This window comes from Lissotriton vulgaris, unplaced genomic scaffold, assembly GCF_964263255.1.
Source record: "Lissotriton vulgaris unplaced genomic scaffold, aLisVul1.2 SCAFFOLD_2170, whole genome shotgun sequence".
NCBI classification, from domain to species: Eukaryota; Metazoa; Chordata; class Amphibia; order Caudata; family Salamandridae; genus Lissotriton; species Lissotriton vulgaris.
In genome coordinates this window covers 257,333-281,210 of record NW_028240702.1, presented here as the reverse complement: position 1 = coordinate 281,210, position 23,878 = coordinate 257,333, and the positions used below count along the sequence as shown (strand labels likewise).

Below are 23,878 nucleotides of genomic sequence, written 5' to 3'. Positions count from 1 at the left end.
TTCAACCAGCCCTCTTCATCCATTGGTCAGTGTTGTGTGATTCACATTTTTTCTTCCGCACACTACAGCATACAGCAGGGGCAGTGGGTCCGCCCACTTCAGCCATTGGGTAAATTCACTGTGAGTGATGGCTTAGCTCTTTCACAAAATGCACATCCACACAAAGTAGTTCCATTCACTGCCAGGGTTTACTATGGCAAAGTTTACTGTGTGAGGCCAGATAAAATACTTTGCATTCAGCAGATATTTATTTTGTATATTGGCGAGTTCCCCGCAGCTCCTCAAAAATAAAGTTTTACAAAAACTAAGACAACACAAAGCAATAATTGACAAAGGCAAACGGCAGCCAGTCAACACCAGACACCCTGGCTTTGAAATTGCTTGCTGCTGCTTGTTGACAAGAAAAAACTAAAGTACTTCCTACCAATAACCTGGAGTTGAATACACAAGGAAATTAGCAACACGTGGGATATTTACATCTCTTGAATGCACCGATTCATCAACGAAACAGGCAAAGGGTACATTGTGAAAGAAACTTTATTATTATTCAAGTGTAGACTTTTTGTAACGTTTGGCTCATTACTGCAAGAAACAAATTGTTTATATTGAATTCTGCAAAGGATGATTAAATATATGGTAAATATTTTTTTAAATCATTATTAGTTTTGAAATAACTATGGATGCACAATTTCCATTGTCCTGTCAAAGTTATGGTTTTAGGTAAAATTTCCTGACAATGGATCCACTTTCTACAATGTCATTCCATTGAATAAGGATCAGAGCTTAGGGGCAATTTATGCAGCATATTTCATTATGTAACCGCCCCCCCCTGCTTCCCAATCATGGTACACCATGGTCCCAGTCCTGGACTTTGATGTAGCAAATCAGCATATTCTCTGTGACAGTGTTCATTTCCTTCAGTTGAACCAATAGGCTAACACATCTGATGACTATAATTTGGAAAAGGAAAGCTGACTTTTTCCTGGAAATTTACAGCAATTTGGCACCTCTACTTGCTAAATTTGATTGAAGCCTGGCTTGCGGGTGCTACTTTATGCGCCTGGTGATGCGATGGACATTTCACGTCGTAGCAGTAAGGTGGCCATGGTCTGATCATCCACTCACACTCACTGACATAGACTTGAGCAATGGCCACAATCATTGTGGTGTTTCTCTGTATAATGTGATCATGTATACAGGCAAGGAGCCCTATGCCTGAAGGATGGTCATATTTGCACCTATGGGCATAAGCACATACCTATACACCTACATGCAAATGTAGGCATGACAGCCAAGAGGAGCATTTGTGACCATGGCTACTGAGGAACCAGCACCTAAGATGCACACAAGCATCCAGGCCCAGAGTTTCTAAAGACCTGCACTGCACAATTGACTCAAAGTGATGCTAAGCCTCTCAAAGGTATTTACTGTCCAGCCCAAATGTCTTTTGTTAGGGAAAGGTGCTGCTTTTTCATCGCATAACAAGCCTTTACAGTACTTTGTGTCGTCACTTTGGGCAAGGGAGCATTACTTGGACGTTACTGGGGCAAATCCAAGCCCAGGCTACGATGACAGCCAGACTGGACCTTGCAGGCTTTTATTCACAAGGGGAAATAAGTATATAACAACCAAGGCTTTGCAAATTTACTGCGTTGCACAGCACACATTGCATGCATGCAATCATTCTAAGGTTGTCTCAGTATAAATCCTATGCTACACAGAGCACACTCACCTCTGCAACACAGTGCAAGGCTGTGTGTCATGCAGAGCCACCATTTTGTGCGCCAGCGGAGGAGATGACAGCACCAGCAGTAGGCCAATATTAGTCTCTATGGCTCTATGCTGCATTTTTTCCTTTTACATCGTAGCGCACTAAATTTGGTCTCTGCGCTGCGTTGCGTGTATAATGAGTAAATCTGGAGCCTATCCTCAGTTGACGTCCATGCCACCTAGGAGAAGAGCTCCCAGATATTGTATTAATGCAGTCAAGTTTTGTGCATATTCCAACATGCAGACACAAACAGCCACAAGAATCACCACTGTGGCTGGGTGCACATGGTACCCAATGCTGTTCAGTGTTGTGGATGACAGGTCATTGAGGATGGGCAGAGTCAATGCCATACGCAGCACAAGGACCATTGTTGCCAAGGTTTGTTCTTGACGGTGTCTTCATTGTTTTTTTAGTGCCAACGAAGACTTCGATTCAACGTTCCACACCAACATCCTGGTGAACTCCAGTGGGTACTGCCAGTGGCTGCCCCCAGGTAAGGACCTCCAGGCCAGATGTATTTATTTATTTATTTGTGAGTTTTATAGCACTGCTGTATGAGACACACTCTTGCAGCTACAATCTTGGGGACTCACGTCTCACTTCTACCCCTTGATGCAACACCATTCCATGGCACACAATGTGGCATTACCAGCCCTTGGCACGCAGTTATTATTCAATCCTGATTGGTTTACATATTCCTCCAATGAGCTGTTCACTAATGACCTTGATGGAGAGCTCAGAGGTGGAGAGAGGATTGGTGGAGAGAGTGCTTAACCAGGTAAGGGGCTCCAGGTGGTGAACAAAGGCTCTCTTTTTTGGGGACCAGGGCTATCTCTCGGAAGAAAGCAAAAAAGGCAGAAAGGGGAGAAAGAAGTAGGAATAGAGAGATAGGAAAACAGTAAAAAACTGAGAAGGCAGTGATAAAAAAAAGAACCTGTGAGAGTGAGATAAAGAGACTGGAAGTATATGGCAATGGAATCAAGACTAAGTGGCCCAGTATTCAGAAACCCTGGTTTTCTGTGGGACTGGCGTCAGACTCCAAAGAAAAATGTTGTGCTACTATACCTATGTACCACAGGGATGATGGTGTAGAGAGTTCAGTATGAGCTGCTGACATCTGGCGTGATCTTTAAATCATAAGTTTAAAGTATGTCCGGGCAAACCTACACTTCCATCCTTCTGAGGCTGATAAATTTAAATCCCTTAACTTGAATAATCATACCACCTTTACAATACCAGTGCTCTTGTACCTATGTATTAGGTGCAATGTGTCAGTTTGTAGAAATAAACAGATTGTTTGCATATTTAACTGGCTGGTCTGGTGTCGGCTTGCTTGATTTCTCCCCAAGTTGTATCAGAATCTTTATAAATTGGCTAACGTGGTGGAGTGAGATTTAGCTATAAAGTGCAGACCAGTTACAAGTAAGATGACCAGCCATTTGCAAATTTAGTTGATTCCCCATGGTGCGAAAGGTTTCCTAGGCTATTCGCTAGACTGATAGCTAATGAGCCTCGTCCTTTGAACTCTCAAAGCAGACCCTGGCCGTCAGCCTACCAGGGATTTTCCCAGTCTCCCATATGACCATTCCAGTCCTGGGAATTGGTTACATCACACCAATGCAGTGCCATAAGTATACAGATACAGATTGGGGTCTGCTGTAAGAATCCACCTCCACAGAGGGCCAGCAAAGCAGACCACTATCAAACAATGAAGAATGCGACTGTTGCGTCTGCTAAAGGGCCATGCTAAGTGGAAGGACAGAGGAGGGGCGGGGAAAGGAGTTCACTTGTTATTTTTCAGAAAAGCGCCTTCATAAAAACCTGCTAACTATGATTTTCTTTGCGGTATGCAATGTTAAAGTTGAGTAGTGCAACATGCTACCTTCAGGACTTCTGAACAAATTCAATGTTCAACTGTAAACATTTCAAAATGGTATAGTTATAAACTTCTGTCAACCGAAGCGATGATTCCTCGTCACTGCCTTCTTCAGATGTTTGCATTGACTCCCACCATAGCTCATTTAGATGCCTCCCTCACACACCACAAAACCACAAATTAAGAAAAACCCTGATATATCGAAGACACAATCAACACCTGCAACTACAGAACCCACCTTGCTGTGCACCGGCACACATTTCATCCTCAGTATCGTATGCTGGGTAGATGATTCTTTTAACCCCTGCTTGGATAAAATGCTGTGGAGCCCTGGAGCTTCCTGCACAGTCATGGATAAACTTTCTAGCTACTCACAGGTATGAGAAGAGGAAGCGCTGGTGCTGTGGGGATCGTGCATTGGTGACTTGAAAAGCACAGTGGTCCATTAATTCCATTTCTCCTGTTGAAGGCCACGGGAATAACAGAAGAACTGCGTTGTACGAGTAGGAGTAGTTGGTACAGAAGCACAAGCACAGATTGGGAGCCAAAACATGCACACAGATGGAGGCCCAAAAACACCTCCGCAGAGTAAGGCAGTGAAACAGCGAGACAAGGAACCAAAACACATACTCAGACAAGGAGCCGAAACACATATACAGCGGGAGGCAGAAAAGCGCAAACGCACACAAGGAACTGAAATACTTACAGACAGGGAGGCAGAGAACCACATACACAGGCAAGAAACCAAAACACATTTACAGAGGGAGGCAGAGAACTACCTGCACAAAGACTAAAGGAGGAAAGGAAAGCATGCCTGCAGCCGGACACACACCCACACTTTAACACTCCCCTCCAAAATGTGAGAGACCTGTGCTGTACTGTGTAACTACCAGCAATGAGAGCTCAGAAAACCAGCTTCACAGATATGCAAAGGCCTAAAGTTAACCAGATCCACCCTGAATGGTATATTTCCTAGCATCAATATCGGGTGCAATAATTTTTATATATCATGAGCTTTCGGGGGCATAGCATGGAGATTTTGGTATTTAACGCCCCAAAATATGCATGTTCTGGTAAAGGCCGGACATTTTCACCCTGATAAATATTGGCAGGTTTGACCTGATATTGATCACGAAACTCATTAATCGGATATATGTGGGGTAACAGGAGTTACTGCATAAATCAGAATTTATGGGCCTACTTATAATGAGGAGCTAAGAGAGAAGAGAAGCATACAGAGGTAAACAAAAAAAGAGGGCTGCATGGGGTTGGAAACACAACCGCTGAAAGTCAAAGTCAAAGTCAAAGTCAAAAGATTTACATAGCGCGCTACATACCCAGAGGGTCCCAAGGCGCTTGAAGGAGGGTGGGGAATTACTTGTCGAATATCCAAGTTTTAAGTTGCTTTCTGAATGCTGGGTGGTTCTGAGTGAGACGAAGGTGAGTGGGGAGTGAGTTCCAGGTTTTAGCTGCCAGGTAGGAGAAGGATCTACCTCCCATGGTGGTTTTGTTGATGCGAGGTACGGTGGCAAGGGCTTGGTTGGAGGATCGTAGCTGGCGGGGGGGGGGTGTAGAAGGAAAGTCGTGTGTTGAGGCAATCGGGTCCAAGTTCGTAAAGTGCTTTGTGTGCGTGGGTTAGGAGGCGGAAAGAAATCCTCTTATTGACTGGGAGCCAGTGGAGGTTTTTCAGGTGACTGGAGATGTGGTCTTTACGCGGGATGTCTAGTATGAGTCTGGCTGATGTGTTCTGGATGCGTTGGAGTTTTTTTCTGGAGTTTTGCGGTGGTACCGGCGTATAGGGTGTTTCCGTAGTCCAGGCGGCTTGTAACCAGTGCATGGGTGACCGTTTTTCTGGTTTCGGTGGGGATCCAGCGAAAAGTTTTTTTGAGCATGCGAAGAATGTTGAAGCAGGATGATGAGACGGCGCTGACCTGTCTGGTCATCGAGAGTGAGGAGTCGAGGATGACGCCCAGGTTCCGTGCGTGGTCCGTCGGGGTGGGTGCTTTTCCAAGGGCCTCTGGCCACCAAGAGTCATCCCAGGCGGAGGGGGAGGTACCTAAGATAAGGACTTCTGTTTTGTCAGAGTTCAGTTTCAGACGGCTATGCTTCATCCACTCGGCTACTTCTTTCATTCCTTCATGTAGGTTGGTTTTGGCGGTGTTAGGGTCTTTGGTGAGTGAGAGGATCAGTTGAGTGTCGTCAGCGTAGGAGATGATGTTGAGGTTGTGTTGGCGTGCGATGGCCGCTAGGGGGCTCATGTATACGTTGAAGAGGGTGGGGCTGAGTGAGGATCCTTGTGGTACGCCGCAGATAACTTCCGTGGCCTCTGACTTGAATGGTGGGAGGCGGACTCTCTGGGTTCTTCCGGTGAGGAACGAGGTGATCCATTCCAGTGCTTTCCCTTGAATTCCGATGTTTCTGAGGCGCTGTAGAAGGGTGCTGTGGCAGACTGTGTCGAAGCTGCGGAGAGGTCAAGGAGGATGAGGGCGACTGTGTCTCCATTGTCCAGTAGAGTTCGAATGTCGTCTGTTGCTGCGATGAGGGCGGTCTCCGTGCTGTGTTTGGCTCGGAAGCCGGACTGTGAGGGGTCGAGGGATTTGTTGGTTTCGAGGAAAGCGGCGAGCTGGTTGTTGACAGCTTTCTCGATGACTTTGGCTGGGAATGGAAGGAGCGAGATGGGGGGGTAGTTTTTGAGTTCGGTGGGGTCAGCTGTGGGTTTTTTCAGAAGGGCGCTAAGTTCGGCGTGTTTCCAGCTTTCCGGGGAGGTGGCGGAGTTGAGGGAGCAGTTGATGACGCCTCGGAGGTGTGGTGCTATGATGGAGTCTGCTTTGTTGAAGATGTGGTGAGGGCATGGGTCTGTGGGGGATCCTGAGTGGATGGAGTTCATCAGGCGGATGGTGTCCTCAGTGGAGATTGGGTTCCAGTCGTTAAGGATGTTCAAGGGGGGTGAAGGTACGGCCGAAGGTTGGGTGGGTTGGTCTCCGGGTTGGTTGTCGAAGCTGTTGTGGATGTCTGCGATTTTGTTGTGGAAGAACGAAGCTAGGGAGTCGCAGAGGTCTTGAGAGGGGGTGATGTCGTTGGAGTTGGCTGAGGGGTTGGTAAATTCTTTGACGATGTTGAATAATTCCTTGCTGTTGTGGGCGTTGTTATCTAGTCGGTCTTTGAATGCGGCTTTCTTGGCAGATCGGATTAGTTGGTGGTGTATGCGGGTGGCGTTTTTGAAGGCGTCCCTGGTGCTGGTGATTGGGTCTTTTTTCCAGGCCTTCTCGAGGGAGCGACAGAGTTTCTTCGATTTCTTAAGATCATTGTTGAACCAGGAGGCGATTTTGTTGCCTAGTTTTATTTGACGTTTTTTCAACGGTGCTAGGATGTCAGCGCTGTTTGATAGCCATTGGGTGAGGTTAATGGCTGCTTGGTCGGGGTTTGAGGAGGGGACAGGGGGTTTTTGAAGAAGCGATGAGGAGATCTGGTCGATGGTGATTTTGTTCCAGTTTCTTCGCAGAGAAGGTTGAGGATGGTTGTGAGTTGTGGTCTTATTGTAGATAAAGTGAACGCAGCTGTGGTCCGTCCGATGTAGGGTTGTGGTGTGACTGACGGAGACATGTTTGCTGGAGGTGAAGATAGGGTCAAGTGTGTGACCTGCGATGTGGGTGGGGGTGGTGACGAGTTGTTTGAGTCCGAGGTTGGCGAGATTGTCCAGAAGGGTGGTGGCGTTGCTGTCATTGCTCTTTTCCAGGTGAAAGTTGAGGTCTCCCAGTAGAATGTATTCCTCGGAGGGGAGGGCGTGTGGGGTGATAAAGTCAGTGATGTTGTCGCTGAATTGTGCACGGGATCCTGGAGGTCGGTAGAGGAGGGTGCCTCTGAGTGTGGTCTTGGGATCGGTGTGGATCTGGAAGTGAAGGTGTTCGGCGCTGGCGAGGTTGACGTCTGAGCTGGTTGAGATGCGGATGGAGTTCTTATGGACGATAGCGATGCCTCCTCCTGTTTGGTTGGTGCGGTCCTTACGGATGATCTTGTATCCTTCCGGGATGGCAATGGTGATGTCTGGGGCTGACGAGGCGTTCATCCATGTTTCTGTTAGGAAGGCGACGTCGGGAGAAATGGTGTCTAGCAGGTTCCAGAGGTCGATGGCGTGTTTGTGGACTGAGCGGGTGTTGAGCAGGATGCATTTTAGGTGGTTGGAGTCAGATATCTGTTGTGTGTTTGTGGATGAGGAGTTGTACTTGGTGCCGTCGAACTTGCAGGAGTTGCAGGAGAAGGGTCCATGGGTGTGTCCAGGAGCGGCTTGGACACAGTTGGGGGGACGGCCAAGGTTTAGGGCTAAGAGGGTGGTGGCGTTGTATGTAATACGGGAGGGGTGGGTGGTACGAGGGCCAGGGGGTCTGGCGCTGGGCGCCGTCCAGGTGCGGACGAGCGTAGACGGGCTTACCTTTGGCGCACCTTCGGCGCGGCCGTAGCACGTGGACACTGCGCGTTGGAACATCAGCTTAATATGGATAGTGGAGGGGGCGGAGTGTGGGAGGGGCAGCAGCTGGGTGGCGGGAGGAGGGGCGGACCAGGGGAAACCAACAACAAAATGGAGGGTCAAAGGCGAACAGAGACAGGGGCAGCAAATGCTCAAATGCGCTGAGTGTGCAGGCTAATGAAATGAAAGCACAACAGCCTCAGTGGTGCAGTATTAATTACAACAGCCTCAGCAAGGTCGCGCTATTATGTAAATAAGATAGTGCGGCGCTACGCGTGCAAAGCGCTACAATGCTACGAGGATCAGCAAAACAAAGCTATTACTGTGACAGAAATAACGATACCGCTAAGGCTGAGGTAATATAAATTTTATGGTCATGTTGTGTTCCCTAGCGAGTACCCCACCGACTCCATGTACGAGTTAAAAGTGCATGTAACTTCCCTCCTGTACCAGCTATGAAGACGCAAATACATTTGCGTCCAACGTTAACTTGTCCTCTTTCAGACCCACCATGAATGGGTTTGATGGTCCGTTCCTAAGTATGCTATGCCAACGTCTTTTTGAAGTGTACTCCTACGTTTTTCAGCCTGGCTGAAAGTAGGCCCTGAATCTCTGCCACCGAGCCTCTTCTCTGGCTTCTGACTGCGAGGGCCTCTGCCCAAGCAGCCCCCGTACCCGTGAACTCTGACTTACTTCTAGCGCGGCCCTCCGTGCTCAGCTCAGCCTGCTGCCTGCCAAGATTGACTATAACCTTCGAGTTATCTGTTTTCCTCCCCGAAGATACATTCCAGCCTGCTAGCTTCAGTAAACATCCTTCCTCAGCTACAGGGCTAAAGGGCCAACCTGTCTTTATGCTAGTAATTCATAGCCTCTGTTGCCATGCTTCCATGGAAGGCCCCATGCCCCCACGCTTCTCATACAGACACTCAGGCGCTTATACACGCACTCACAGCAAGTATAGAATAGCTTCTGCTCTAGAGACCTTTCTGCCCAGATAGCTTAGTTCCTAAACATCAGATATCAGATATGATAGAAGCACAAGTTGATCTGACATGCCAGACTTCTGTCTCTTTCCGTCAGTGTAAATGTCAAGTCCCCTGCACCCCGTCTATCACACGTCATGCAGCTGCGCGCGCATCCAAGCTTCCGATTTCTGCTGACATTGCAACATTCTGTTAGCACCACCCCTTGGTGCCACCCACTTGCGTCACCTATCAGTGACGTTTCTAGCACACGCCCTAGTTCACGCCTAGTTTACGCCTCTTGATGATGTATTAACACCACGTGTATACTGTTATCTTGTCTTCTCTCAGCTGTTACGCCTCTTACATTGAACATTATGATGTAAATCAAGTATATAAGCTATGTATTGTCAATAAACGTTAGCGCGCTCATCTATCCCTTCTGACATCCTGTGTGGTGGTCAGAACATGATATCCTGATTCCTTTATGAGGAATAAAACCCTTAGAAACTCTTACACCACGGACTCTGTTTTCCTTCTTTCCGATTGAGTTATTATTGATTAAGTACTTACCTGCATAGAAATTAAGAGAGTAAATTAATTATTTACATCATTTTGGCGCCCGAATAGGGACCCCTCCCCCACCTCACGCGCCGGAAGGTGCGTTGCAATCCGTGTCCCCTGCCATCAGTTAGACGGACAACACGTGTACTGGCAGGATTTCCTGCATCCCCCTCTGACACACGGAGGTGACGAAGACTGCGATCAGTGCCCAGACGAGGCGGTGAGGAGTGCGGAGGATCCCGACCAGAGCCCAGCCGAAGGAAGCAAGGTCCGAGGTGTGAAGAGGCCCACCAGTTTTCCGAAGTTTTCCGAAGTTTTCCGAAGTTTTCCGAAGTTTTCCGAAGTTCCGAGTCGAGTCCCGTCGAGTTTCCGAGGCCTTCTGTTTTCCGTGCTTCCCGGTGAGTACCATTGCTGGGTCGTATCTAGACGGGTTTGGGTACGCAAGTCCGGTCTGCACTGTTTTTAGGCAGTGTATCTGTACTGTTTAGCAGTATATACAGTATTCCGAATTTCTGCACTGTTACAGCAGTGTATCTGTATCGTTGAGCGGTACATACAGAGTAGGGGGAAGTTAGCTATGTCTTTAAATGTTTCATGTGATTAATGTCGTGGTACGAATGTGATTGTTTTTGTGCATTATTGTGTTTTTGTTTAAAAAGTTACAGGCGAAATTAAGTATTAAGGATCAAGCACTTCAGTATCAAGTAGGCACAATGCCGTTTTTCAACAAATTAAAGCAGATAGGAACTAGGAAAGGGATGTTAGAGGAAGAGATTCCAATCCCCCCTAGGGACACTCCAGGTAATTTTATGTACAATAAACATGGCATAGACGCCATCTTGTATCTAGAGTTATGGACAGATTATACCAAGCACCTAGAGGAAAGATACCGATGGCCAGTTAACGGAACATGGGATGCCGAGTGCATCATAAAGGTAGAAGAAATATTACGGAAAAAGAAAGCTAGACAATCTCAGAAAGACGCCATAGAATTTTGGCGTAAGGAATCACGTAAGCGTGCTGATAGAGCACTCCGTAGAGAAGACAGGCTTAAAGAATCAGAAAAAGCCCAAGAAAACGAACTAGTTACTGAGGGAATTCGAGTAAAGGTAGAACAAATAGATCGTATCCAAAATGGCAAAGTGAACAACATGTATCTTTTGGCCGATGGTACCCCTGACGCCATTTCAGAAATACCGAAAAATTTGCCGTCACCATTAGTTCCAACTAAAGTAATGCATAAGACTACTAAAGACATATTCCTAAATTCATATCTCGAAGATGTAGCGCCAGCTTACACCAATCTGCCTGTTCGTGCCCTGCCTACTGACGGGGCCGGGGGTGGTACTGCCCCCCAAGATCACTCTCAGCCGACACCGAAAAAGACTAGTTCCGTTCCGCCAGCTCCGCCACTTCCCTCACCTAAAACTGAGTTACCGAAACCACTTCAATCAGATCCTACTAAAAGACAAATTCAGATACTGACTACACACAGAGATAATGCCCAAGCTTCCGCTTCAGAAGGTGCGACCGCGGGTCTCCAGACCCCGCCACCGACTCACAGATTAAATCTCAGAGGTATGCAGAGTCCTCTTACGTACAGATCCCCCCGTTCTTCTAATTCATCCCGTCTTGATGCACTAAAAGAAAATATGTCAGTTTGTAGATATGATCCAGAACCTGGACAGGACGACTTAATGGTATTAGCGTCTTTACGGTTAAGATCTGCTACTGATAGTTTGTTGTGTTATGCAGGAATGAAGGAGCGCCTAGATAGAATATATGAGTTCGTTCAAACGGGAAAGGACCCCGACAGTATTAAGGATGCCCTGGAGAAACAGAAAGTTAGCATGCAAGCACTGATACTACGATTTTTCATAAATTGTCTAATAAGAGAACGAGACAGGCCCGGAACAGAGCAGAGTGAATTAGATGCATTGAACAAGTGGGGTCAAAATATAGCCGACGGAAAACATGACAGACAAAATTGCATAGAGGCCATGTATAAAAAGATTAAGAAAGCAGTGATAGCAGTACACGAGAAAGAGAAAGAAAAGGCTCCCTCCGAGGAGGAAGAAGAATCTGAAGAACCAGAACCAACTACAAGTACTATAGCATATGTAGGTAGGGGAAACTACCTTAGGAAAGGTGTCCGTCCGGAAAGCAAGAGAGTTTTCTTCTCTGCCTTAACGAATCCGAATTCTGCTGAGCATCAGTTCCAGGAAACTGATAAACGGCTTCGAGATCGAGTTGGGTACCATGTACTCAATTCTATGGATGAACAAGAATTAGCCCGATCAGCGGTATCATGGGCCGAAAATGCAGACATATATAATGATGACACCGTAGCACAGACATTTCTGAACCTCTCCCCCGACGAACAGAAATTAGCAGGGGTATATATGATTCAGCACCTTCTCATTAAGTACAGAAAACATTATTCCGATCCAGGTCCCTTACATGAGACACTGGAAGCACTACTGATGGATAGATGGAGAGGCCTAAGCACTAAATTAGTTCAAATAATTCTAGAACAACGACGCAGATATGATACTTTTGTAAGTCCTGAATATGTTCCCGCCCCACCTCCAGAAAGGAAAATGTACCATATGCAGTGCGGGAGTGGTATTGAAAGTCAGAACCCCTTACGGGAAGTGCACCCTGTTATGGGTGAGGATAAAACTTTGAAACGCGTGTATGTACACACGCCTCTGACTAAATTAGAACTGTTAGAAATGAAGAAATTAGTACCATGCCATGATAAAGACCCTGCAGGTTTCCATAGAGAGCTTAAAGACATGTTACTGATGGGGGACTACACATATGATGATATCATGAAAATGTTGAAAGTATTATTGCCTACGGGTATATTCGAGAAATTAAAGGAAAAGGACTGGGAGGTGGGAGACGCAAAGATTGCCTGGGCAGAAATAGAAGACGAAGAGAAAAAACGGGTTCCAGGGTTAGGCCTTGGGGACAAAACTAAAGCATTACCAGGTTTGATAGTACAGGTCCTGCCCAGATTATTGACAACTAGAAAGGAGGATTGGGATGCAATCTCGTCCTGTAAACAGAAACATGATGAAGATACTAGCGACTTTTATTCAAGATTCGAGAAATGTTTTATTATCAATAGTGGCCTCCAGCCAAGTAGCGAGTCGTACCCACATCTTTTCGTATCAAAGTTAGTCGAGAATTCCCTACCGTTAGTTAAAAATAGAGTGTATAAAGTCGAGAGTACATGGCAAGCAAATACGCCATCCCAGATGTTACAAATGTTACAATATCACCAGAATAGAATTAGGGAAGAACAAGATCAGGAACAGAAGCGTATGAAAGACACGAAAATGAAAATGTTAGTAGCCCAGACGGTCCCATCCGACAATCACAGGAAAGGTACGACCCAGACAAGTCACGCTGCAGCTCCTGTTAAAGGGACATGCAATTATTGCAAGCAGCCAGGTCACTACGTACACGAATGTGCAGTTCTGAAACATAACATAGCGACAGGTAAAACTAAAGAGAGACCGCATCCGCCTAGACAAGATCATAACCAGCATCAGTCTACACAGAATACACAGCCCATGCATGCATCTGCACAGACAGCACAGACCGTAGCAGTACCACAGCCACAGCCCATTGCTGCAACGCAGCAAGTCTCACAACAGATGTACCAGTATGCCCAGTCTGCTTACCCCGAATATTCCCGATATACATGAAACAGCCTAGAGAGGGAAGGTGGCTTGCCTCTTATCGAGATTCCTGTAGATCAAGAAGGTCCTTATGTACACAGTCAAGTATTGGGGAAAGATAGAAAGTTTTTAATTGACACAGGGGCAAGTCGCACTACAATAAGTCATGACGAAGTTCCAGGGGCACCCCTCTCAGGCTCACAAAATGTTTCCCTTGGTTTTTCAGGACAACCTATTGTAAATGAAGTATCAGAACCAGTTCCCCTGGCTGTGGGTCCATTATCACGCGTTACAGACCTGTTACTAACAAAATCATGTCCGGAAAATCTGTTAGGAATTAAAACACTGAAAGCTCTAGGAGCTATAATATGCTGCTCCCCGGAGGGGGTTAGACTCTTTCTGCGGGATTTCAAGGGTCATTACGTCCTTCGTGAGTTTGACGTCAGATTGAAAAATGTACCTGATTACCTGTGGGCAAAAGGCCCAACTGATGTAGGATGTATGCACATTACACCATACCGCGTTACCCTCAAGGCAGGTGTTGTATTACCCAGAATCAGACAATATAAGTTACCACCCGATGCTGTAGCGGCTTTACTGAAAATCATTGAAGAGCTCATTGCCCAAGGAGTGGTCGTCGAAACCGACTCCAATATCTGTAATTCACCCATCATTCCGATTCTTAAACGTACTGATCCCAATGCACCGCCGGTATATCGGCTGGTGATTGATCTTCGAGAATTGAATAAATGCATTATCCCACAGTATCCTGTGGTCCCCGATATATCATCTCTATTGACTGCTATTGATTCAGAAGCAACGTTCTTTACTGTAATTGATCTCAAGAACGCCTTCTTCAGCGTGCCTATTGATCCCGAGAGCCAGTATCTCTTCGGATTCTGTTTAAATGGACGCAGTTTCAAATTTTCGCGCGCACCTCAAGGATTCACAGAAAGCCCCAGCATCTATAGTCAAGCACTGAAAAGACAATTAGATTGTATTCAAATGCCAGTTAACACCGCTTTACTACAATACGTCGATGATCTGCTGATCACCGCACGAAGTGAGCCCGAATGTGAAAAAGCATCACTGACAGTTTTACATTTCCTGGCCGACAAGGGACACAAGGTGTCTCCTTCGAAGCTACAATTCTGTGTTCAGCAAGTTGTGTACTTGGGTCACTTACTGTCCAAAGTGGGGAGACAGCTCACTCCCGATCGCATTCAGTTAATTGTGAACATGCCGCAACCCAAGACACAAAAGGAAGTGCGGGCCTTCATAGGCCTCACCTCGTACTGCAGACAATGGATTCCCCAGTATGCATTTCTAGCTAAACCACTCATCCAGTTAACAACACAGGAGGCAGCGACTTCGACTGTCCTCCCTTGGACTCAGGAACACACACAAGCTTTTGAAGAATTAAAGAAAGTTTTATGCCAAGCACCAGTTTTAGCGACACCATGTTACAGCAAACCGTTTACACTTTTTGTTACAGAACGTGATGGCACAGCGTTGTCTGTCCTCACTCAAGACCAAGCAGGTTCACATAAGCCTTGTGCTTATTTTTCTAGTACATTGGATTCAGTAGCTCAAGCACTCCCTGCGTGCTTAAAGTCAGTAGCAGCAACAGCGTTAGCAATAAGACAAAGTGATTCAATTGTTTTAGGTCATCAGTTAACAGTTCAAGTACCACATTCTGTAGAGGTTTTGTTAAACAGAACCCAGACTCAACACTTAACTATAGCACGACTGACAGGTTATGAATTAACACTATTCCAGCCACACATAGAAATCAGACGTTGCAGCATCCTGAACCCAGCAACACTGTTACCTACAGTTATGACAGATCCAGCTCCGCATGATTGTATAGAAATAATTAATGCAGTAACTAAGCCTAGACGAGACTTAACAGATGTCCCATTGACAAATCCAGACCTGACACTTTATGTGGATGGTTCATGCATGAGAACAAGTACAGGAGAATTAGTGGCCGCGTACGCCGTGACCACTGAAACTGAAATTAAAGAAACACATCGTATTGACACACTGTCTGCTCAAGCAGCAGAGCTCATCGCTCTGACTCGAGCCTGTATTCTAGCCAAGAACAGAAATGTTAACATATACACAGATTCCCGCTATGCCTTCGGAGTTATGCACGACTTCGGAGTCCTCTGGCAAGAACGAGGTTTTCTGACTTCCCATGGGGCCAAGATACAACATGGCCCCCTTATTCAAGCACTGTTAGAAGCAATACATTTGCCCTCGGGCATATCAGTCATGAAGTGTAAGGCACATACTAAAGTCACAGATTCTGTTTCCCAGGGTAACGACCTGGCAGACCAGACAGCAAAACATACAGCACTGACTCACACCCAGACTACTGATGTGACAAAGACAATAGTCCAGACCCAGTGTATGGCAGTTAGAGATCCCGCCCTAGATGTAATTGATATCCAGACACATGCTACTCCAGAGGAGATAAAGAAATGGACTGAACTAGGAGGGATTCAGACAGATCAAGGTTGGGTGACGAAGGGAAAATCTATATGGTTTCTCCCCGACTCAATGGTTCAAGTCATGATAAATACAGCACATAGTCCTGCCCATCTTGGAGAGAAAGCCATGTTAGACAGTTTACAGAATCTCTGGTACAACAAACACTTACGAGCAGCAGCAAAACAGAAAGTGCGTACTTGCATGATCTGTTGTCAGTTCAATCCAGGTAAAAGTGTCCCTGTTGAGCAAGGTGGATTCCATCCTCCCGATCACCCTTTTGAAGTCCTCCAGATGGATTATATCCAGATGAATAGCTGTAGAGGATTTAAGTATGTCCTTGTAATTGTTTGTGCTCTGTCCCGCTGGACCGAAGCATACCCAGTCCCAGACTACACTGCTCCGACCACTGCCAGACAGTTGGTTCGTGAATTCTTCCCACGGTACGGTTTGCCCCGTGTCGTGTATTCAGATAACGGACAGCCGTTCTCGTCCGAGCTGATGAAACAAGTTTCCCTCTTGCTAGGATATCAGTGGAGGTTCCACTGTGTCCGACATCCCGAAGCAGCTGGCCTTGTAGAAAGGCATAATCAGACACTAAAAATCCGTCTTGCCAAGATCTGTCAGGAAAAAGGGGTCGACTGGATAGTCGCCCTGCCCGTGGCGCTATTCTACATGAGAATGGTCGCCCACTCGAGATCAGGGCTATCTCCGTACGAAGTGGTCTTTGGCAGACCGCCGAATATGTGGGGGACGCCCGTTCCGAAAAAGATCACTGATGTTGATTGTAACATGTTGACAGATTACCTTGCCTCCTTGATGTCTGCACTCCAATCATGTCGTTCACAGGTTGCCGCAGCCTTCCCTGACAACACCGATGTAAAGGCGAATGAGGTCCGTCCAGGGGACCTGGTAGTCGTCCGGAATTTCGACCGGAAAAGTCCGCTGGAGCCCCGCTGGAAGTCTCCAAAGACCGTTCTGCTTACCACCAGGACCGCCGTGAAAATCGAGGGGAGAAAGGGGTGGGTCCACACGAGTCACATCAAGCTATGCAATGAACTAAAAAACGGACTGAAACAGGACTCTGACTCGTCCACCCCCACCAAAGACTGTGTTGAAGCACAAGACGTTACTGTGCCTAAAAGAGAAAAGACTCCTCAAGAACTTTTCCGTATGAAGCTTCGATCTAGCAAGTCAGACAGTTTAATTGTTTAAGTCCTCCCCTAGGTGAATCGGTTAAATAGTTTCTGACATGTATCCCCTAGATCGAGTTAGAGAGAGAGAGGAAAAGAGAAGAACATATTGCAAATCACTTCGTAGTCACTGCATAGTGACACTAATAATCATGTTTACTCTGAGTATTCTAATTATTATTGCCAGCATTCTGCTTCCTATGTACTGGCCTATTTTCAGGCGTGAACAATCTGCTTACAATGTCTCTGCTGAACACACTTTTAGTGAACTCCCCGCACATGAACTATCTTACAGACTTGCGCTGCGCAACAATACATTCATTAGTATGTTACACCATTCCCATCAGACAAGTAATGCTACAGACTGCTGGATATGTGGTCGACTCCCTCCCTACCAGAATTACAAGGGAGCTCTGCCTCTCTTTCCGTACCCATTCACTCACAATGGCTCCTGTGGAGCATGGTTTAAAATAATTAATTCTTTAGATCCTGATATTGCTGTTTTCGATGGGGGCTGGGTTTGGGGAAACTTGAACTTAGTCCTGCTCAACGTCTGTTATCCGGATAAAGAGGGACTTCCCACTCGAATAGGAACTGATCTAGAAAATGAAGTATATGGATTAGGTAATTACACAATTAGCCTTATGATCCTCACTGTTGAATCTGAAACTGCTCCAGTTCTGGCCCATATGTTAGTACTACCAGTCACGGGTGAATTATGTGTTAGCAAGAAAGGTTCAGTACACGTAGGTCATAGTAAATGCACTACTGTGGTCGAGTTCAGTGACCATGGTAAATCGTCTTTTAAAGCTACCAGTCATTCCTACTTTGTTTGTGGTCATACCGCATACATACGTTTGCCTCCAGATTGGGATGGTACCTGTTACATTGCATTCCTTCTGCCACCTGTTTTTCTAGCTCCCCCTGATTACCATAGAAATACGAATCTAGCACCGAATAGACCCAAAAGAGATACCCCCCTTGTCGACTACACAGAAACGGCATGGGAACAGTACACTGATTTCAATAAAGGATTCTTTTTCTTCCTAGGTCCTGTCCAAAACAGTAAATTAATACGCAGATTAACGAGAACACTTGAAGCAGTAGTGAACGAAACTGCCTCCGCTCTAGGTAACTTAACAGAGGAGCAGTCTGCTATACGGACTGTTGTCCTTCAAAATCGTCTTGTGATTGACGTCATCTTGGCAGATAGAGGTGGAGCTTGTAAGGTCATCGGGTCAAGCTGCTGTGTTTTCATTCCACAAAATGCACCATCTGTCTATCAAGCTATCACCCGTTTACATAAAATTGCAAATCAGATACATCAGAATCCAGGCACCTGGACTTGGTCCGGTTGGTTCTGGACTACGTTAACAGCTTGGGGATGGAAGATCTTATCCTTCCTAGGCATTGGTCTTGTTATAGTATTCAGTTGTTGCCTATGCCTGCAGTGTGGGCCAGCGATATGTGGACTGTGTGCCACATCCTGCATTGAGCATTCCAGTTGCCTCTCAAACAGTCAAAGAAAGAAAGACGAACATATAATGTTACAAGAACAAACCGATCGATTTATGAGGATCGATATATCATGAAGGGTCCGTAGGGAACAAGGAGGGAATGAGGTAATATAAATTTTATGGTCATGTTGTGTTCCCTAGCGAGTACCCCACCGACTCCATGTACGAGTTAAAAGTGCATGTAACTTCCCTCCTGTACCAGCTATGAAGACGCAAATACATTTGCGTCCAACGTTAACTTGTCCTCTTTCAGACCCACCATGAATGGGTTTGATGGTCCGTTCCTAAGTATGCTATGCCAACGTCTTTTTGAAGTGTACTCCTACGTTTTTCAGCCTGGCTGAAAGTAGGCCCTGAATCTCTGCCACCGAGCCTCTTCTCTGGCTTCTGACTGCGAGGGCCTCTGCCCAAGCAGCCCCCGTACCCGTGAACTCTGACTTACTTCTAGCGCGGCCCTCCGTGCTCAGCTCAGCCTGCTGCCTGCCAAGATTGACTATAACCTTCGAGTTATCTGTTTTCCTCCCCGAAGATACATTCCAGCCTGCTAGCTTCAGTAAACATCCTTCCTCAGCTACAGGGCTAAAGGGCCAACCTGTCTTTATGCTAGTAATTCATAGCCTCTGTTGCCATGCTTCCATGGAAGGCCCCATGCCCCCACGCTTCTCATACAGACACTCAGGCGCTTATACACGCACTCACAGCAAGTATAGAATAGCTTCTGCTCTAGAGACCTTTCTGCCCAGATAGCTTAGTTCCTAAACATCAGATATCAGATATGATAGAAGCACAAGTTGATCTGACATGCCAGACTTCTGTCTCTTTCCGTCAGTGTAAATGTCAAGTCCCCTGCACCCCGTCTATCACACGTCATGCAGCTGCGCGCGCATCCAAGCTTCCGATTTCTGCTGACATTGCAACATTCTGTTAGCACCACCCCTTGGTGCCACCCACTTGCGTCACCTATCAGTGACGTTTCTAGCACACGCCCTAGTTCACGCCTAGTTTACGCCTCTTGATGATGTATTAACACCACGTGTATACTGTTATCTTGTCTTCTCTCAGCTGTTACGCCTCTTACATTGAACATTATGATGTAAATCAAGTATATAAGCTATGTATTGTCAATAAACGTTAGCGCGCTCATCTATCCCTTCTGACATCCTGTGTGGTGGTCAGAACATGATATCCTGATTCCTTTATGAGGAATAAAACCCTTAGAAACTCTTACACCACGGACTCTGTTTTCCTTCTTTCCGATTGAGTTATTATTGATTAAGTACTTACCTGCATAGAAATTAAGAGAGTAAATTAATTATTTACATCAAGGCGACAGAGCGTGGCAGCTGCAAGTGAAACAGGAGCGTGGGGGAGCGACCGATCTGAAGGAAGGTCCAGGCGGTCACAGTCTGCTCGGGGAAGAGGAAGGTTAGAAATCGTGGGTGGGAGGGGCAGCAGCTGGGAGGCGGTGGCGGGAGGAGGGGCGGACCAGGGGAAACCAACAACAAAATGGAGGGTCAAAGGCGAACAGAGACAGGGGCAGCAAATGCTCAAATGCGCTAGGTGTGCAGGCTAATGAAATGAAAGCACAACAGCCTCAGTGGTGCAGTATTAATTACAACAGCCTCAGCAAGGTCGCGCTATTATGTAAATAAGATAGTGCGGCGCTACGCGTGCAACGCGCTACAATGCTACGAGGATCAGCCAAACAAAGCTATTACTGTGACAGAAATAACGATACCACTAAGGCGACAGAGCGTGGCAGCTGCAAGTGAAACAGGAGCGTGGGGGAGCGACCGATCTGAAGGAAGGTCCAAACCTGTACAAACCCGCCACCACAATACTGGGGCTTTGAGAACTTTTCCCAGTGCTCAAGGGCAATGGTCCTTAACCTGGGGTTTGCAATCCCTCCGCGAACGTCTACTCGGGGAGTTAACAACTGTTTTAAAAATGCAATAATGTTAGCAGGTTAATGAAGGTATACTTAAATATAAAATGCAAAATGGAAAATTTTGAAATGCTCTGTCTATGTGAAGGACTTTGAAATTGGATGTTAAAAATTAAGTTGGAATCTTTTGCTAGGTTTGTGGGAGCAAATTACAAAAAACAATTTGATGGACAGAATGTAGATCAATGTCTTACATTCACCCCAGTACAAGGATCCGGGCCTAAATCCATCGTTTTTTGCACTCCACACCACCCTGGGTTAGATAATGGCTTTATGCAAATCAGCTCTGACCCTGTGCCCCATGGGAACAGTCCAGTCCGAACTACACAGCCATATCTTTCCCAGACCGGAATCAAGCATCCGAGGACCGGACCGGTTTCAAGGTAACACCTCTCATCAGCCCGGCTAGCTTGAGTCCAGTGGTGTGGAGGCTCTGGGACCCACGTCTGAGCTACCCCAGTACACTCAGGGAGAAAATTACAAAAAACAATTTGATGGACAGAATGTAGATCAATGTCTTACATTCACCCCAGTACAAGATTCTGGGCCTAAATCCATCGTTTTTTGCACTCCACACCACCCTGGGTTAGATAATGGCTTTATGCAAATCAGCTCTGACCCTGTGCCCCATGGGAACAGTCCAGTCCGAACTACACAGCCATATCTTTCCCAGACCTGAATCAAGCATCCGAGGACCGGACCGGTTTCGAGGTAACACCTCTCATCAGCCCGGCTAGCTTGACTCCAGTGGTGTGGAGGTTCTGGGACCCACGTCTGAGCTACCCCAGTACACTCAGGGAGAAAATTACAAAAAACAATTTGATGGACAGAATGTAGATCAATGTCTTACATTCACCCCAGTACAAGGATCTGGGCCTAAATCCATCGTTTTTTGCACTCCACACCACCCTGGGTTAGATAATGGCTTTATGCAAATCAGCTCTGACCCTGTGCCCCATGGGAACAGTCCAGTCCGAACTACACAGCCATATCTTTCCCAGACCGGAATCAAGCATCCGAGGACCGGACCGGTTTCGAGGTAACACCTCTCATCAGCCCGGCTAGCTTGACTCCAGTGGTGTGGAGGCTCTGGGACCCACGTCTGAGCTACCCCAGTACACTCAAGGAGAAAATTACAAAAAACAATTTGATGGACAGAATGTAGATAAATGTCTTACATTCACCCCAGTACAAGGATCTGGGCCTAAATCCATCGTTTTTTGCACTCCACACCACCCTGGGTTAGATAATGGCTTTATGCAAATCAGCTCTGACCCTGTGCCCCATGGGAACAGTCCAGTCCGAACTACACAGCCATATCTTTCCCAGACCGGAATCAAGCATCCGAGGACCGGACCGGTTTCGAGGTAACACCTCTCATCAGCCCGGCTAGCTTGACTCCAGTGGTGTGGAGGCTCTGGGACCCACGTCTGAGCTACCCCAGTACACTCAGGGAGAAAATTACAAAAAACAATTTGATGGACAGAATGTAGATCAATGTCTTACATTCACGCCAGTACAAGGATCTGGGCCTAAATCCATCGTTTTTTGCACTCCACACCACCCTGGGTTAGATAATGGCTTTATGCAAATCAGCTCTGACCCTGTGCCCCATGGGAACAGTCCAGTCCAAACTACACAGCCATATCTTTCCCAGACCGGACTCAAGCATCCGAGGACCGGACCGGTTTCGAGGTAACACCTCTCATCAGCCCGGCTAGCTTGACTCCAGTGGTGTGGAGGCTCTGGGACCCACGTCTGAGCTACCCCAGTACACTCAGGGAGAAAATTACAAAAAACAATTTGATGGACAGAATGTAGATCAATGTCTTACATTCACCCCAGTACAAGGATCTGGGCCTAAATCCATCGTTTTTTGCACTCCACACCACCCTGGGTTAGATAATGGCTTTATGCAAATCAGCTCTGACCCTGTGCCCCATGGGAACAGTCCAGTCCGAACTACACAGCCATATCTTTCCCAGACCGGAATCAAGCATCCGAGGACCGGACCGGTTTCGAGGTAACACCTCTCATCAGCCCGGCTAGCTTGACTCCAGTGGTGTGGAGGCTCTGGGACCCACGTCTGAGCTACCCCAGTACACTCAGGGAGAAAATTACAAAAAACAATTTGATGGACAGAATGTAGATCAATGTCTTACATTCACCCCAGTACAAGGATCTGGGCCTAAATCCATCGTTTTTTGCACTCCACACCACCCTGGGTTAGATAATGGCTTTATGCAAATCAGCCCCGACCCTGTGCCCCATGGGAACAGTCCAGTCCGAACTACACAGCCATATCTTTCCCAGACCGGAATCAAGCATCCGAGGACCGGACCGGTTTCGAGGTAACACCTCTCATCAGCCCGGCTAGCTTGACACAAGTGGTGTGGAGGCTCTGGGACCCACGTCTGAGCTACCCCAGTACACTCAGGGAGAAAATTACAAAAAACAATTTGATGGACAGAATGTAGATCAATGTCTTACATTCACCCCAGTACAAGGATCTGGGCCTAAATCCATCGTTTTTTGCACTCCACACCACCCTGGGTTAGATAATGGCTTTATGCAAATCAGCTCTGACCCTGTGCCCCATGGGAACAGTCCAGTCCGAACTACACAGCCATATCTTTCCCAGACCGGAATCAAGCATCCGAGGACCGGACCGGTTTCGAGGTAACACCTCTCATCAGCCCGGCTAGCTTGACTCCAGTGGTGTGGAGGCTCTGGGACCCACGTCTGAGCTACCCCAGTACACTCAGGGAGAAAATTACAAAAAACAATTTGATGGACAGAATGTAGATCAATGTCTTACATTCACCCCAGTACAAGGATCTGGGCCTAAATCCATCGTTTTCTGCACTCCACAACACCCTGGGTTATATAATGGCTTTATGCAAATCAGCTCTGACCCTGTGCCCCATGGGATGCCCAGACGTGGGTCCCAGGCACTCCACACCACTGGAGTCAAGCTAGCCTGGCTGATGAGAGGTGTTACCTCGAAACCGGTCCGGTCCTCGGATGCTTGATTCCGTTCTGGGAAGGACATGGCTTTTGTAGTTCGGACTGGACTGTTCCCATGAGGCTCAGGGTCAGAGCTGATTTGCATATCGCCATTGTCTAACCCAGGGTGGTGTGGAGTGCAAAATAACGATGGATTTAGGCCCAGATCCTTGGACTGGGGTGAGTGTGTGACATTGATCCACATTCTGTCCATCACTTGTTGTGTTTGCAATTTCCGCCATAAGTGCGCTGGGGATGCCCAGACGTGGGTCCCAGGCACTCCACACCACTGGAGTCAAGCTAGCCGGGCTGATGAGAGGTGTTACCTCGAAACCGGTCCGGTCCACGGATGCTTGGTTCCGTTCTGGGAAGGACATGGCTTTTGTAGTTCGGA

General features: G+C 46.9%; 1 protein-coding gene across 1 annotated transcript in view; it reads left to right on the top strand.

The window, feature by feature from the left end:
- LOC147672899 (neuronal acetylcholine receptor subunit alpha-7-like) overlaps positions 1 to 23,878 on the top strand; it is a 132,500-nt gene that overhangs the window by 50,225 nt on the left and 58,397 nt on the right. Inside the window, exon 6 of the mRNA XM_086947941.1 lies at positions 2,185 to 2,264. Within this exon, the coding sequence (XP_086804067.1) occupies positions 2,185 to 2,264 (80 nt within the window). The remainder of the gene's footprint in view (positions 1 to 2,184; positions 2,265 to 23,878) is intronic.